The sequence below is a fragment of the Patagioenas fasciata genome, chromosome 3, assembly GCF_037038585.1.
Source record: "Patagioenas fasciata isolate bPatFas1 chromosome 3, bPatFas1.hap1, whole genome shotgun sequence".
NCBI classification, from domain to species: domain Eukaryota; kingdom Metazoa; phylum Chordata; class Aves; order Columbiformes; family Columbidae; genus Patagioenas; species Patagioenas fasciata.
The window spans coordinates 11,520,853-11,538,588 of record NC_092522.1 but is presented as its reverse complement, the minus strand read 5'-3'; the positions used below and the strand labels follow the sequence as shown (position 1 = coordinate 11,538,588).

The 17,736-nt window shown below is 43.0% G+C and overlaps 1 protein-coding gene across 11 annotated transcripts in view; it reads right to left on the bottom strand.

Moving 5' to 3' along the window:
* The window catches only part of TTBK1 (tau tubulin kinase 1), a 130,182-nt gene that overhangs the window by 12,249 nt on the left and 100,197 nt on the right, over positions 1-17,736 (bottom strand). The window contains exon 14 of one of the 11 annotated variants that reach the window (XM_071805794.1): positions 9,906-14,300. The exons of the other annotated variants lie outside the window; for them this stretch is intronic. Within the exon in view, the coding sequence (XP_071661895.1) occupies positions 14,016-14,300 (285 nt within the window). The 3' untranslated portion in view covers positions 9,906-14,015. Of the gene's footprint in view, positions 1-9,905; positions 14,301-17,736 lie in introns of those variants that run through there. 11 annotated transcript variants of the gene reach the window in all.

Genomic DNA, 17,736 nt, shown 5'->3' with positions numbered 1-17,736 from the left:
CCTGTGCTCATGAGCAGCTAAGTGGAGTCTGGGGATTTCTCTTTAAAGTGGTGGGGTTTCAAATTAGCGGGATCATTGCCAATAGGACATCCTCAGAGGAGACTTATATTACCCAATATGGCAGCTGGAAAGTTTCTACATCCCAGTGATGCTGCAAATACTGCAAAAATCAGCAAAGGTGTAATCTCCACAGAATTACAGAATAATTGGGGTTCAAAGGGACCTCTGGAGATCATCTAGTCCAACCCACCTGCTAAAGCAGGTTCAACAGAGCAGATCACACAGGAATGTGTCCAAGTGGGTTTTGAATGTCTCCAGAGAAGGAGATTCCACAACCTCTCTGGGCAGCCTGTTGCAGTGCTCTGTCACTCTCAAAGAAAATAAGTTTCTCCTCATGTTCAGATGGAACCTTCTATGTTTCAATCTGTGCCTGTTGCCCCTCATCCTATTGCTGGGCACAACTGCAAAGAGTCTGCTCCTATCCTCTTGACACCCACCCTTGAAATATTTATGAGTATAAATAAGGTCTCCTCTAAGCCTTCGTTTCTCCAGACTGAACAGACCCAGCTCTCTCAGCCATTCCTCATAAGAAAGATGCTCCAGACCCGTAATAATCTTTGTAGCTCTGTGGTAGACTTCCTCCAGTAATTCCTTGTCCTTCTTACACTGGGAAGCCCAGAACTGGCCACAGTACTGCAGATGTGGCCTCACCAGGGCAGAGTAGAAGGGGAGCAGAACCTCCCCTGACCTGCTGGCAACACTTTGCCACAGCAAGTTTACAACGATGCATTAGAAGTTCCCAGGCGCCCTTGTCACCAGGAATGTAGCCAGATGTGTTCTTCTCAGACAGCAGCACAGAGCAGACTCATGCTGGTGGCTTCAGGAGCAGTACCAGCATCCGGGTTGTTAATGTGCTCTTCTGTGTCCTGCCTCATGCCAAGTCACACACACTCTGCCCAGGTCCCTTTAGCAATGAGGAGTGATGACAGCACTTGCCATGCCTGTATGGCTTTCTGGTGATCTCACAACTCTTGAGTGCATAGAGAAGAGACCCTATAGCTTGTCTGTGCCTACACCCCCACAGCAGAGCAGTCTGTGGCACCGCACAGAGTGGGCCTGGCATTCACCAGAAAAGACTGTCGTCTCCAGAAGCTCTTCTCTGACATGGGGGAAAGGGAACAGTTTCTCAGGTGAGCCTAATCGATTTTCTCTTAGACTGTAGAATTTCAGATTATTTTTTTTTCTCCCATCTCTTGGTTTGAAGCATTTTAAACGCAATAATTTGTGAAACAAAACCAAAACCAAAGCAAACCAAACCAAAACCAAACCAACAAAACTAAAAAAAAAAAAAAAAAAAACCCACCACCTGGTACAAGAAAAAAATCACAATATTTGGCTAACATAAAACTAGGAAATACTGCATCTGTTCCATCTACCATTCTGTTTCAGACCTTGTTCTAAATCATCTCTCAGCCAGTGGCATCCATGCATCATCCATGTGCCAGTAGCATGGATGGCTGTATGGCATCCATGCATCCTTCCACAGTGTTTCACAGATGCATATGTTCCACATACCAACAGTCTTCTTACAGAAGCAAACCAAAATGCACTTTAAGGTGTTTATCACAGAGGAGATGGGCTTTGGACCCTGCTAGAGGCAGACTTGGAAGAATCCTGACTCTCCATACAATTTCCAGGAGAAAAAAGAGACTCACACGCTGTACAATCCTGTAAGTCAGAGACCACAATCAAATCCCAGCTCTTCCTCCCAGACTGTCACCTGTCTGCACAAACTGCTTTCTGTCTGTGAGGAGTTGGGGGTCTTGTACTTCTTCTGCAAGCGGGAACGTTTCCACCACCCTTTCCACAGGTACCAGAGCCTTTGCATGCACCTACTGCCTGCAGCCTCCCTCTCCAGCCCCTTTCAGAAAAACACTGAATTAGTAACTGTGCAATTCACATCAAAGCAGACAGGGTCTGTCACCATGTCTCCTCTTCCAACCTGATGCCAGACAGACCAACAGCAATTGGGGTTGGACCACATGCCGCTCTACAGTGGCGACTGCTTTCAGATGTGAGTCACAATGAAAGCAGCATGGTCAGATCCACTGAGCAGCCCAGGCAGGAGAATGTTACTTGCAGAACAGCCACAATTTTGCATCCACCTCCCTGGGACTTCAGGGGGTGGAGGGGTTGGAAGTTTACCAGATGTTCTTAAATGCCTTGTCAAATGGCTAATGGGAGACAGCCATCCAACCACCCTGTGCAGACCATGCTGCCAGCCGATGAAGGATGCTCGGTGGAAGAAACCAAGAGAAATGTGATAAATTGTTTCTGTTGTCTTCATAGGTGTTGAATTGTACTAGCTTAAGTTTAGCCAGTTTGGATGCTGGTAAACATCAAGGCAGAGCTCTAAAATCTTTCATAAGTTCAGGCTAGTTGTAATCTGCTGCTGTGATATGACTGGGTTCAAGTGAAATTGATACTAGCCTAAATTTATGTAAATTGAACTCACAGTGTGGCCTTCCCAAAGTGCATTAAACACATCTCCAACAGTCACAGAACTTTGTTTCTATTCCCAGATCTGTCTTAACTGCGAGTTTTCAGCAATCACATTAGTAAACGATAATTAAACTCTCTCTGTTCTACCAGAGCTCTTTCATATTCCTGCCTGGTGCACCCAAGGATAAGCAGGAGAAAACTGCCCAGAGCTGGAAAGCAAAGGGAGCAGAAGAACAAAGCAAGAAAGCAAACAAAAAACCCAGCCATCACCAAGGTGCTGCCTTTAATTCTTTAATAAGGTTTTGGTAGTATACAAGGTTTTTTTTTTCTTTCCTTCCTTTTTTTTTTTTTTTTTCAGATTGTCTGGATTAGCATACATGGATTTAAAAAAGGCACAAAATCCATTGCACAGCTTCTGTTTGTCTGTTTTTGATTACATTGCCTGTTCATTGTAGTTTCAAGTGTAGGATTTTACAGTACTATGCAGCATTTACAGCATGGTCTACATACAGGTAATCAATGCATGCATTTATACAGGAGACAGAATTAAAATTCTCTCTCAGTATTTCTATATACACAATCGTACAGTGTTTTTCTTCTGAAAAAAAGCTTTAAATTTGTCTTGCATGCTCAGTGTGCAAAAAGAATTAATGCAAGCATATATTACAGTGTTATTGCAGTACAAAAAGGGGTTGACCTTAGGCTCTAAAGGGATTAGATACAGGAAGAATAAAAAGACTCAAGGAAAATAAGCTTTGGATCCCTTTAGTCAACTACATCCTTCCAAATGGCTCCCTACTCAGCATTGCCTTTAAAGCTACAGCAGGCTGCTTCCGCTCCATCTCCCTGCTGCCCTCCCCCTGAGACAAACTTCCATAGGTTCTTCAAATCTTCTGTCTCTAACAAACTGATGAGGACTTCTGGCAACTTGAGGAAGCCCTTCTGCTGTGCCTCCCAAGCCTGGAGACCTGCTTGAAAGGGACTTTCCTGAGATCCTCTGCTTCAAGCAAACTCAACTCTCAGCAGATGAAGTTCCTCAAGCAAGCCAGGAAGTACAACAGGTTATCTACAGCTTTTGTCTCCTCTCAGTAGAAATTACTACAGAAACTCACATTCAGCTCCTACTTGAATAGCAGTGGGATAAATATGGTTTGGACTACCTCCTGTTTAGCAGCAACAGAAGTCTAACAGGTGACACAAGGTAATGCAAAGGAAGGATATGCTCGTCCCTGAGATTCTTCATGGGAGCTGGAAAGTCCAAGAAGCGGAAATCAAGTTCCCAATATGACGTTAATTGTTCCATTGCGAATGGAAGAGGCCTTAGTCCTGAGAGATGCAGATGACACACAAACAGCAAGAGCCATAGTTCGGTCTTCCCTTTAGCAGCTTTGATTTAGATACTATCAGGACCTTAGCATATCCTGGAAGTGACATTATCCTCTGCCAACGTAGACTAAGCTTGTTTGGGACTGGGAGATCTGGCAGGATTGACAATAGTGAACGGAAAAAAACCTACAAACTGAGCTTCTGAAGCAGCTCTTTCCTCAAACCAGTTTTAGATTAGGTAAAAGTAGTGGGGGTCTTAGAGCTGCCACACTTGCTTGCAGGATCTCTGTTGTTCCAAGAATCAGCACCATAAATGTCAGAGAGATGTTCTTCTTTCCAGCATCTTACCATCAAACACTGCATAGCCTTTCTCTTTTTTTTTTTTTTTTTTTTTTTTTTTAACTGAGGTCAATAGGACAGCCCAGTCCTACGCTGGTTAAGTGTTCCTCCCTATTTGTGCTTTTGTATGTTGTTAGGTTTGTGCCAGTTTTCCTAGCATCTTGACCAGAAGCAAGAGCTCTGTAAGGGTGGTATGCCTGCCACTTAGCTTCCCACCTCTGCACCCATGACTGTCTCCAGCAAGAGTCAATGCAGAGCTCCTTCTCTGAGCAGACACGAGCAAAGTGGAAGAAAATGATAATCCAAAAATTGTTCTAGGCCCTAATAGTAAAGGCAACTTAATAGCAGCAAGAAAGAAGTAGCAGCAGATTCTGAAAACTAAACATCTCCCTTAGTCATAAAAATAAGCAGAAGTCAGCAGTGCTGAATAAGAACCTGATCTGGCTTTCTTTTTTTTTTAGGTATGACCAAGCTGAAGGGGCAAGAGCCCCACAGAAACCCTCCTTATCTGACTTGTTCAGAGGAAATCTGCCCTTACTGTGTTCCACACTGCCAAATCATTAATTGCACTCATAATTAAACCGAGAAACTTGCTGGAGTTGTTGGAGGAAGCCCTGGGGATTCTTATGAGGCAAGTGCACCAGGTGAGGTAACCAACTTGAACCATTTTGCATATGGAAAAAAAACCTCCAAACATAAAACCATTTTCTTTTCAAACACTAAAAGACATGCAAGTGAATGTAAAATGGGGATTGCTTCCAATCCCCAGGTTACACGTTTAGCAGCTTGTTCAAAATGTACATTCATTGTAACATCATTATTTCAATACAAAGGAGTTGCAATACATCAGATAATACGTAGAAACATTTCCCAGAAATTAATCTTTGCACTGTCCCATGGAACCGCAAATGTGTGTGTTATAGCAAATCAAACACAAAACATATGATATAAAAATGCAACAAAAAGAAAGGTAGTACTGCAGTGATCAGCCTTTACACATTTTATTTAATGTTTTAACATTACCCAAAATAGGTGTTTGCATACTAATAAATTATGTCCCAAGTGGCAGCACCATTCCTATTGCCAGAATACTCTGCCCCCAGCGGATGGTGAATGGAGGGATAGGTATGCTACAAGACACTGAATTAAGAAAAGTGGGCTGGGCCAGGTTGCCAAAATCAGATCTGCAACATGCAAAGGATGCCAGGTGTGCCATTTGAACCAGGCAACATGATAATTTCTGTAACTGATTGAGATTTGTTCTTTGCAACAGCCTTTTGAGTACTTGGATGTGTGCAAAGTGGCCCATTACTGGCACAGAAAGGTTTCTTTAAGGCATGACCATGCATGGCCATTTGTATTCCATGTGTGGGTCATGAACACATATAAACACACAACCAGAAATGGAAGCTCTGGTAAAAAGCATCCTGACACCACCCTGGGGACAAGAGTGAAACCAGGAAACATATCTGGCTTACTTTGGCCAGCTTCTTCAGTCACTCTGGGGAAGGGCTGGCAACTACAAGGGAAGCGGGTCAAGAAGAAAAGCACACCATGTTCTCCAGCTGAGAAATATCCAGGGCAATTTATTCACTATAAACACTAACAGGATCCATGATTCTCAAGGCTTCAGACCTTGTCTGCCAGGAAATGCAATTTTATTTTCTTCAGCTAGCCTCTTCGAAGCCATCTGTTACTGCCAAGCAGAGATATATACGACAGTGATCTCCACATAGTTCTTTCCCATTTGTCACAAAAGGAAAAACAGAAAAGGTAAAATAAAAATAATAGTTTCTCTTTCAAGTAGATTGGGATAAAAGAGCCCTTTCTTATTCAATGTGAGAGTTGCAAAATGGTCTCAGCCCCAGGTAAAGTTCTGAGAGTGGCGTGAATAAATCTCCACTGACAACCATTAATAAAATGTGTCACTCATCTAACCCAGCAGTTTGCAATAAAAATAAATTAAGTCATTGACACAATATTATGTTGCTGTAATACGAATGTAGCCTAAGGAGGAGATGCTAAACTCTCTGGACAAATATGGTGGGTATCTGTCATCAGTCCCTCCAGATGAGCAGTAGAAAATCACCTTCTATTTTCAGGAATAATCTTGTACCACTGCCAAGCACTTAAAAATTCCATATATACACATCATGGAAGATTAATCGATGGAGGCGTGAGAGGGAAGGACATTAGAAAATAGGAAAATGATTAAACATATTTTTTCATGCTTTCTGATATTCAGTCTCATGGTGCATCCTATTGTTGAGCTATTTTACAAGACTAAACTAGCAATGTTTATATTTTCTTGCCTTAATTTATTTACATAGAATCACAGCATCAGATTCAAATAGTGCATTTTTACATGAGAGAGCAAGTGAAGTTCCTGGTGATTTGCAGTGAAAGAAATGCCTGTATGATATTTATTTTATTTGGTATATAGATCCCACCCACTGTCCTGACAATTTCCAGATCATGAAATAATATTCTGCCTCCTGAAATTCTCTCTGTGCAATCAAACTCGCACATCTGGCCTCATCTTTACATGTTCTGAAAAGGCTTTATTTGCCACTGACTTCCTCTATTGGTCCCGCATGTGAAACACGAGAGAAGTGACTCACAGGAAAAATAAAGCACACAAGCTCACACCAAGAGAAGTGGTGTTTAACCAGCTATTTACATGGTTTGCAATCACAGAGGCAGTTGTGTGTTAATGGAAAGAGCATTGCCAGTTCTCTACATTCAGCTGCTCATGTACACAATAATTTTGAGGAGTTTGATAAGTCCTAAGGATTCCAGGATTTGAAACTTGTGAAACCGTCCTGAAAATGGATAGTATCTTCCACTGTCATCTTTGAAACCAAACTGCCTTTAAACAACATGATCACTATTCCTCACACAGACTCCATGTAGAGCTGAGACTGCTCCAAGTGCCAAAATGTGCCACTTTCCGCTGTTTCCTCCAAGGAAATCAGAGGGAGGGAAAGCAAGAGGCTGATCAAAGTTCTACAGGGACTGTATGGTGCAATAAATGGCTATGAAGTTGGTGAAGGTTTTGGAGGGGAAGTCATATGAGGAACAGCTGAAGCCACTTGATTTGTTTAGCCTGCAGAAGAGAAGACTAAGAGGGGACCTCATCACTGCCTACAGCTTCCTCACAAGGGCAGGAGGAGAAGCAGGCACTGAACTCTTCTCTTTAGTGACCAATGACAGAACCCAAGGGAATGACAGGAAGATATGCCAGGGGAGATTTAGACTGGACATTAGGAAAAGTTCTTCACCCAGAGGGTGGTGGAGCACTGTGGCAGGCTCCTCAGGGAGGTGTCACGGCCCTAAGCCTGACAGTGTTCAAGAAGAGACTGGACAACACCCGCAGACACATAGTGTGAACTGTGGGGTTGTCCTATGCAGGGACAGGAGTTGGACTCAATGATCCTTATGGGTCCCTTCCAACTCAGGACATTCTATGATTCTATGAACATGAGATATGCAACGCATAGGAAACTGGTGCAGGAAGCAAGCCTCATGTACTCTTGGAAACAGCAAAGGCAGGAGGTAATGCAGGTACCGAGGGATGCAATAAGGATGGGAGGGATAAGACATCATGAATGGCAATGGAGGTGAACCTCAGGGGCATGTGAATGTGTGGAGTGGGACACACACTGGCAAGTGGAGTGGAGTAAAAATAATGTGATACGGGGAAGAGCCAGGACAGGCAAAGGAGAACAAAGAGGCAACTAGATCTAAGAGATCTTCTCAAGCACCGAGGCGAAGATGAGGGGGTTTTTCTTCCTTACCACATTGTATGTGAAGCCTACCAACATAAGCTGAGCAGCTGGCAGCTGAGCAGCAATATCTCCGCTCACGGATATGATCCCAAAGCTAGATGTCAGCCATTCCTGGAGTGAGATGCCTTATCTCAATCCAGTCTGGAGCCTAGCTGTCCAAGCACAGCTTCTTCATCCTGGGCTGGCAAGATGGCAACTGCCAACATCCTTCACAGTTCAGGCTGTGCCTACTGCCTCAACGCACTGGAAAAGCTGCCCTTAAACTCCCACCCTTAGCTGAGTACCTAGTAACTGAAAAGCAGCTAGAGAAGTTTCCTATATACTCCTCAAAAGCCATTTGGACACAGGATTTGAGAGGTGGGCTGATTTGCCTCTGTTCTTGGGGACTCTTAAAGAATCACCACATGAATTACAAGGAAAGAGTTGAAGGAAAGGCCTGGGAGTCAAAATCTGTCACATGAAAGGAAAGCAACAGTCCAGGTTGGAAGCCTCTAGGAACCACAAAGACTTAGCCCAACAAATACAACCTTTGAACTAGTTTGTCCCCTTCAGAGCAACAGAACTGCAGCAGCCTCGACCACCACAATGTCCAGATTGAGACTCACAACCAAGAGAAAGAGTGGAAGAGCAAGAGAAGCTTTTCGTTATGAAGAGGTAGCGCAGGGCTGGGATTATATCACCCATATGGCTGTCTGACAGGGCATTTCTATTCTATTTTGTCATCAAAAATGACTTCACACAGTGAAAGAGGAGAGCAACAAAACTCTTCCACTTACCTGCCCCTCAAAACTGGCAAAAAAAGTATGAAAATGGTAGACAAAGTCAGGTTCATACTAGGGACTTCATCAACATGGGTATATCAGCAGGATACTCCTAATGCAGATGCACTGGCATCTGCAAAATTGCACCTTTGTCATTATAGCCTATTTTCACCCACTCCCCTCCCACCAAAACGTTCTATACTGAAAGTGAATGTGTGCTAGCGTAACTACATTTACCCCATCCATGCCAGCTTAATACAAGCATTTACAGTAACATTTTCACAGAAATCACCTCTCTCTAGCTCCTTCCTGTGGAAAGGAGGCCAGGGAGAGAGTGATACATTGGAAACATCTCCCATTCTGCAAAGAAAGTGACAGGAGCCAAGAGATCAAGATATAAAAAGATGGCTTTTGTATGTATGTACAGCTGATACGCATTTGCTCACTGAAGTAGAACAGGAGATCCCAGCAACAGATACCTGTCCTGATGCTAATGATCTCTGTATCACTAAGGAGTGGCAGATGCTCATTTCAATCCTCATTTTGCATTCTGACAAGAACAAGTGCTATGTACAATGGGAAGTAAAGACAAGAACATCTCTTTCAGGATACAAACGCTGTTCTTGGACCCTTCTTATAAACACAATTTGTCTACAAGTCTGATGCTGAAATTTTATTTCACTAGTATTGATTTATACTGACTTACCCCTGCAGAAGCACTTCAGGAACCTTACCAAACATAAAAGGTACTAGTGCAACTAATGTTTCAGCCCATAACCCCATGATAATTTTTCCTGTTGACAGCCCTCCATGGGTTGTTTTTTTCCCTGCTGATCCGGCCTTGCCAGTGCTGTTGGTTGCGCAAATGGAGGATGAATCAAAGGAGGAAATGAACCAAAGCTGAAAACAACTTTCCTTCTCCCTGTGCAGGTCCATGCAGCCATATGAACACTGGCACAGGGGAAAGGGCTGGATGAGATGGGGTGGAGGTAGGAGGGCACCTCTTAGAGAACCAACACTTCTGTTCTCCTAACTTGACCACGAAAGCACAGCCTTCAATGGGAAATGGCTGATTGCCACTTCCTTTTTTTTTTTTGACAACTGATTTTGGACATATTTACATTTATAATTGCAGTCATTATAAATGAAACACAATAAATAAATGCAATATAAATGTAATCTACAGAGGTTTTTTAGAATTGCACTGTAACTAGTTTTAATATTCATTTATTACTTTTCCATATATATAAAAAAGATAGCTATTTTCACATTTATTTAATTTGCCAACTGTTTCTCAACAATATGTGGATTCCATAGTAATCATTACAATATTAGAGGAAGATGTTAAAAAAATCTGCAAATTGACTATCGTAACATCAGGATTCCAGCCCTTAGCACCAATTAATTTGTTCAGAATTGAATTGTGAAAGCCATATTGACCGTGAAATACAACTTTCCATAAAACCCAGGTGACAGCAACATGTCCAGTTATTCTGGTATATAGCCCAAATTGGATAGTTTAACAGGATTGCTTCAGAAATCAATATCCCACCTTACAGAATCTGAACAGCAAAGAATTCAGTGTCTTTTAATAATGTATTTCAGCTGTTTACCACCCACTTACATCTTTAAAACAAGCATCCTAATTCTAGTTTGACCTTTGTTACTTTATCTTCCAGCAACTAGACCCATATCTTTGCCTGGTAGATTAAAAAATGGTCTTGCTCTCTTCAGGTAACTTTTAACGCCAGTCATGTCACTTTCTAGTTTTGTCTTTAATGACAGACTGCATTTCTTCAAGCTCACTCTACAAGGTAGGTTTTACAGAATCAAAAAATTCTTGCATCACTTCTCCTTTTTTAGGTTTTGAAAATATTTTTTAAAAAATTTCCATACATGATTTGGATATGATGCCTGGTAGAGAGCTCACCAGTATAAAAGATCTCCTCTCTCTCTGCTCATATCTTAATTTTCCTGCTGATACATGTATATATATATGTGTATATATATATATATATATATATTTATATTTTCTTTAGCAACATAATGAGAACTTACACGCAGGTAATTATTTCCCGTAACTCCCACTTCATTTTGGGAGACAGCACCTCCCAGGGCACATTTTCTCCCGCTCTGAGGGCGTGACCCATATTCTTTGTACTCAAAACATGACCTTGTTCCTGGCTAAATGCAATAATTAGTTTGAATGCAAGCAACTCATCAAATGATCCAGACCTTTATGCAGAGCTGGCCTGCATTATTTTATGAAGCCACCCATTTTCCTGCCACTGCGAACTTTCTCCTTAGTGATTTCTTTTCTCTTCTTGACAACCATTAAAGGCACAGAATAGTGCTGAGCTAAGGGCAGGAGATCAGGAGTCCTAATGAGAAACATCACCACTTGTGAGAGATAGCAACATATAAACATATTTTGTTTGGTTAGTTGGTTTTCAATTTATTAATAATTTTAACTAGAAGAAAGTCTTACTGAAGTCAATATAAATCAACCATCTTTATCAATCAGACTTTCAAACTTAGAAGAGTTTCAAGTTTACTTGGCAAGAACAGTTTTATATATAGACACAATGAGTAGCATTAGATTACTGCCCTTTAAATTTTATGTCTGGAGCAACTTATCAGCTAGTAATTGTTTTTGTCTAAGGGGCAGGTTAGAGTTTGTTGCCTTTCCTCACCAGTGAAACTAAAAATGGATTTTTAAAAAATAAAACAATAAAAATTTTCATTCCTTAAAATTTATCTGGAAAAGTGAACACCAGTGTTTTGGAGACTATGAACTAAAAGTTATTAAAGTTACTGATTTTAAATCTACTTCTTTCACAAACTCCATTTTCTCTGGAATCTGCTGTTCTATTAAAGTCCCTACTGAACATGGAAAAAATAACATCAGAGCAGAGTCTACTCAAGGAAATCATTCCTTCTCGTGTTGCTTTGAGAAAGGCAAAGCCCTGCTCTTTCTGGTGTATGGGAATTGCGGAAGATCGAGCGAGGGGGAGAAATGTAAACACACTCAAGTGACCTGCAGCTGGGGTACAAAGAAAGTACATACATCACTAATTGTTTTACTGATCTTGTGTGCTTGACAAGTAGAACCTCTGCATTAGATAACACAGGCCTGAGAGAAACCCTACGGCACCTTATAATGTCTGAGATTCCTGCTTTGTTTTGAGAAAGAGCAGAGCACAGCAAGAGGCTGTGTCTGCTCTCAGCCTTGAAATATAGGCGAGCGCAGCTGGCCTAGTGATCTTCTAGCTGGGCTGAATCACTGCAGCGCCTGCGTCCCTGCTTGTCTCACCTCTGCATGGGAGCTTAGGCGCCACTTCCGGAGATCCTCCAGTAGAGAGGTAACTAAAATAAAGCCTGCTCTTTGCAATTGTATTCATGGCCTCTGGCTCTTCTTGCGACGTGCCTGTGCGTGTGCACACACTGGTTTCTGTGCTTGACAAGAGAAGAACTGCCAAATAAGATTAGGCTACTGGTAAATTCAGTCATATTTCTGGCAATGCCCAGTGGGTTTTTTTGAAATAAAACTGATCAACAAATTGCAGATAAAAATTCTGGCTGGGCAGTAAAGTGTCCTGTTCACTCATGTTCTCACAGCAAATCAAAATAAATTTAAATTCAAGAATGACTGTGGGAAGAGACCAGTCATGCCTATGCTGAATCTTCTCAAGGAGGGTGTGTTGCCCTCTCCATCTCCATCCCTCTACCCACCAGGATGCTCTGTGGCACGACTGTGCCTGAGCATATCTTGCGGCACACAGACCCACCAGGCCAGGTCCTATGAGCTTCAGCAAGCACCACCCACCCTGTCAGGGCTTGCACTGTCTGGGGTTGCTTACAGAAGGGTGAATCTGATATTAAGGGAGCCTCAGGAAGGGTAGATGTACCTACAGAAATCAATATTTGGAAGGAAGACTGTAACTCCACTGGAAATACCATACTTATGCAGTAACACCTCCATGTCACAACTTTCTTCTAACACCCATACTTATCCCATGCCATTTTCTCATTTGCCTGAGCTTTCTGTATGTTTTCTTGTCTGTATTCTCTGCTTATATGCTTTCTGCAGAGTTTTTTATTTTGGACTTGCACTTTCCTAAAGCCCTAAGCACCAGCAATGACCCCTTCTTCTTTAACCTTAACATCCATACTGCCTTTTCTCCCAGAAAACTGGTCCTAAGGCTCATTTCAGTAGAAGATAGTTACTACACTCACTTAACTACAGGTCTTCATACAGTCTGGTGTTTTACACTGCAGCTATACTGAGAAGGGCAGTATAGCCCTGCAATCTGGGGAAATAAGGATACTTACAACAATTTACATTAACTTTGATCTCCCTTTTCCTCTGAGACTCAAGTCAGTTTTAGACAGAGGCTCCAGGGCTTTGTATGCTAACTGCTGAGGCCACTTATTTCTCAAGTGAGATCTGTTATCACAGGCATTTCCAAGCAAGGCCAAGAAGCAGGGCTCCTCTACCACTGAAAAGCTGCAGGTGTCTAAAATTTCTGGAATTTAGAAACAAAGGAATATACAGTTGGATCAGTAAGAAAATCCTTGCTATCCATCTTAGGAGTGGAGAGCAGACAAAGGGGTCCACTGTCACATAACAGAGGCAAAACCAGAGAGACAGAAATTTGTGGTGACTGTATGGAAACCAAACTGCAACAAAAAGCAAGGAGATTTCCAAAGCCAAAGCAATAAAGAGATACATGATCATAACTCCACATGAGGGACAAATTCTGAGGTCCTGCCTCAGGTGAGCTTCCAGTAGGAGTCTGCCTATTTCTAGCTGGAGTAAAACTGCCTACAGATTTGGCCCAGAGTAAGACACCAACAAAGATGCTTGAACCGATTCGCCCAGTGAAGGTAATGCTTGTTGATACCTCCACAGTCTCTCCACTCCAGTCATAATTTGACAATGTTTGTGGCGTCATTGCATGTGTTCAGCAAGGCAGCCCTGCACTTTCTACCCCAAGGCTGCAGGACATGCACATGAGTCTCTGAGAAGAGCCCTGGCATTCACCTCTTTCATATATATCACATGTTCACCATCTGTGTTCTCATCTTCGGCCATGCTCCCGCCCCTCGCCCAGGTTGCTGGGAGGTTTAGAAAACCAGATGTTTTCAGTCTCTGTGGGGTTTGGTTGCCAGGGCTTTGGAAGTAACAGTACCTTAGGCCGGTGTTGTCTGGGATTCAGTATTGCATTAAGTGGTGACACACTGTGGGCAGGTGGGGATCTATTATTGCATTGTGGAGGCTGCTGCTTCCCTGAACAGGCTATGTTTTGTGTGTGAAGCGGGCCCACACCTGCTGGAGCTGGGACCTGGAAATGCGAAGGACGGAAGGCATGAGTCTGTGGTTTCCTGCCGTAAGGGGCATGTGCCTGCGGTGGGGCATGCGCACGGGGCTGCTCTCCGCCGAACGGCTGCGCTGTATGAAAGTGCCACCAACGTGAGGGTAGTGTTCTGTCTCCAGAGTTGAGGAGGAGAAAACGGAGGACGCCAGTCTTCTCAGGGGGCTGTACCTCGGGAGGGAGTGCTGAGAAGGCCTGTCCTCCTCCAACTGAAAAAGACCAAGAAGAGTGGAGGAAAAGGTGTCAGGCAAAGACTTGACTCGCCCCTGGTTTGTGATGCGCATGCTGCAGACATCTTCGCTGGCGGATGTAAAATGCCTAAGTGGGGCTTACTTACTGCTCTGTATCTCTAAATTCCCAGGGCATGTATGGGTACCACAGGAGTCTGCCATTACAGGGGGCCTGCCTTGCTCTCCCCAGCCACATGCGGACACAAGCGACACCAGCAGTGTCAAGCTCTGCTATGTCAGTCCCCTTCTCTATCTCTTCAGGCTACCTGCCTCACCTCTCTGTTCGTCTGGCATATCTCATCTGGACACATCATTCAGCTACTCATACATCTTGCAAACAGGTAACAGTCAAAGTCTGAACACGCTTGGAAACCATGTGTAAGAGAAATGGTGAAACATCTGGTGCTAAAATGATTATATGTATTTAAAAGTGAAGGATTATCAGTTGTTTTTTTTTCAATAAGTCTTACAAAACTTGCTCCAGAGATTTGGAAAGGTAACTTTGGGGGCTGTTGGTGGACTTTTCTTTTCTGACACTTAAACTGCTGGTCCCCTGATACACTTTTATATTGAGTACCTGCAGCGGGAGTGTTAATGCTTCTAGTTTTGATAAGCAGGGGAAAGGCAGCAGCTGGAAAGGCTGGCAGAGTATAATTCTCCTTTCAGTGAGAAATACAAAACACAGAGCCACAGGAGGACATGAGGAGAAGATGCATTCTTAGGTGCCTTTTCTGTTTCTGTGATCACGGAATGGCCAGGAGAACGAGGAAAATATGCTCACAGAGGACAACTTGTGCAAGGATGAGATTGCAGTCCCTACCTTCCTACATACTGACTAGAAGACAGAGACATTACAGGAATGACTTCAGATTCTTCACCCTGAAAATGCTAAGCCCTTCCTCTTCTTTCTGCCTCCACTATGAAACTAGCACTTTCACAGGGGTCAGCAACCTCAGTTTCCAAAACCAGACCATTATTCCTATAATTACCTTTTTCCTTTCAAATCCATTCCCTTCCTCGTGCTGCATTTTTTTCAGGCAGTCTCTGTAGGTTTCAAAATGTAACTGGGAAATGTGAAAAGGCAATATTGTATTTTCTTCAGCCAAAACAGTTCTCCTTATCTTACTAGAGATGTTGCCTTTGCAAATGATATGAGAAAAAGAACTGAACTTCATCCAGTCTCATCTCTTTCCTGCCACCTTCAATACCTCTGCAGTGCTTTGAGGCAGGTATCTTATCTTCATAAGTTTGTGGTGGGCATTAAATATGAAGAGCAATTATTTACAGTCCTAAATGTATTGCATGTCACTGCATAGGTCAGACTCTCAGATAATAGTAATAATGTAACACAGTCATAAAAAGTATTTGAGAGAGACAAAGAAATTCTAGACAGCGGCTCTAATTTGTCATAAAGCAAATAATCTCTCCATAGATGCTGTAGAAATTCAGTCCTGGGTATACTATTTGGAGGCTGCACAGCTAAGTATACCAGAATTGTTCTTATTACTTTTTGCTCCACGTTTGGGCTCATCATACTTTATGATTTCCAATGTATCATCCCAACGTGGTAAAGACTTCTCAGATGAAAATTAATCACTCCAACTACCCAGATGGACCTCCTTCACAGCACAGTACCAAGGGCCTTGCCCAGGCCACAAAGGGGCAAATCGCAATGCCCCATCAGCAAGCGCACCTAGGTATTGCTGCCTCTTGGCTGAAGCTCAGGTTACAGACATGCTTAAATTGCAGAGTCAATGCTGGAGGTGCTGTGCCCCTTTATCCCTTTGCCCTTGGCAGAAATCAGGCTGGACCACCTTCCATCAGGCCTATCCTGCTCTGTTTTGACAGGAGCAGCATGGGAAGTCCTGGAAAAATGTGATGTTGATAGAGCTCAATAGATGTAAAAGACTTAAAATGTAATTAGGAATTTCTACTGAGCTTGAAGTTCCGATTGTTATGACCTGTATATATATAAGGAGCATACATAAGAATTACTTCTCTTACAGTATCACTTTTTGTTGATCATTTATTGCTAACACATGGATGGACAAGGACCCTGAATCTAACAAGCCTAAGGGACAGAGGACAATACACAGATCCTTCTCCATCAACTGGCAAGCTCTTCTCACATGGATGGAAGCTGGAAGAGCTGCATATTAAAGAATCACATAATCTACAACAGGCACCAAGTGCAGCTCAACGGGAAAGACACTGAGTGAGGGGCAATGAGAGTCTGCCTCCTTCTGCAAATGTCCATTTATCGCAACTGAGAAATGGTACCTCAGGTCTCCTCAGAGCAGCCCATGGACAATGGGACACCAAGACATATAGCACCTTTTTATATATGATTTTTCCTGTCGCCTTCTTCCCCAGCCTGCCTCTTCTGCCCATGGTTATAAACCTGAGAGCCTGCTGTGTTTTGGTTCTATCCATTGCTTGATTATTTATGCACAATATATATTAATATACTAAAATATATATATTTCTATACTATAAAAATTTATAAATAATATTTATATACTCAGCTTTTCTTTTTTCTGCCTTGGAGCCAGTGAATTTGTAGTTTCTGTCCTTTCCTCCTGCTGTCTTTCAGCACTCTGGGAGTGACAAAGATTTCCCTTATCACTGCTCCAGTGGCTGGGGACACAGAACCCACCAGGCCCAAAATATAACCCAGAGAAAGCCCTGCTCAGCTTTCTGTCATCAGTGCAAATCAGACAGAGTTCAGCCAGGTAAGAGACCTGAGCCAACCCAGGGCTCTACAACACATGAGAGAGAGGCACTACAGATCACCCAAACTGCTCAAGCCCTGTCCTTGTTGTGAGGCAGCTCTCTCCTGTGTCTAAGTGTCTTTTTCCAAGGAATAATCATCACCAACTCAAATCAACAGAGGAAGAGAACAGCATCAATACTGTTGTCACTGAAGTGGACATCCCCTAGCCAGCTGTGCTGCTCCCAAGGGCAACATCACAACTATAGCATCCCTCAGATGAGGCAATGATGAAGGTCAGGAGCATGGGGGTACCCATGGGCTCAGCACCTGAACCGAGAATATTTTCTTGGCTCAGTGAGGGTCTCTGCAGATTTTTATGGAAGAAAAACAGTGATTAGAGGTCAAGTAGGATTCCCAGGTGGAACACTGGAACAGGCTCCCCAGGGTAGTAGTCACAGCTCCAAACCTGACACTATTCAAGAAGTGATTGGACAATGCCCTTCGAGATGTGGTGTCAGTTTTGGGGTTGTCCAATGGAGGGACGGGAGCTGGATGTGACGATCCTTGTGGGTCCCTTCCAACTCAGGACATTCTATGATTCTGTGATTCTATGATCTGTCCCAGGCAGTCTGTGTAATGTGCCTCTGACTGCCTCCTGCCTTACCCATGGCATTACCAACACAGGTCTTCATGGTGAGCATC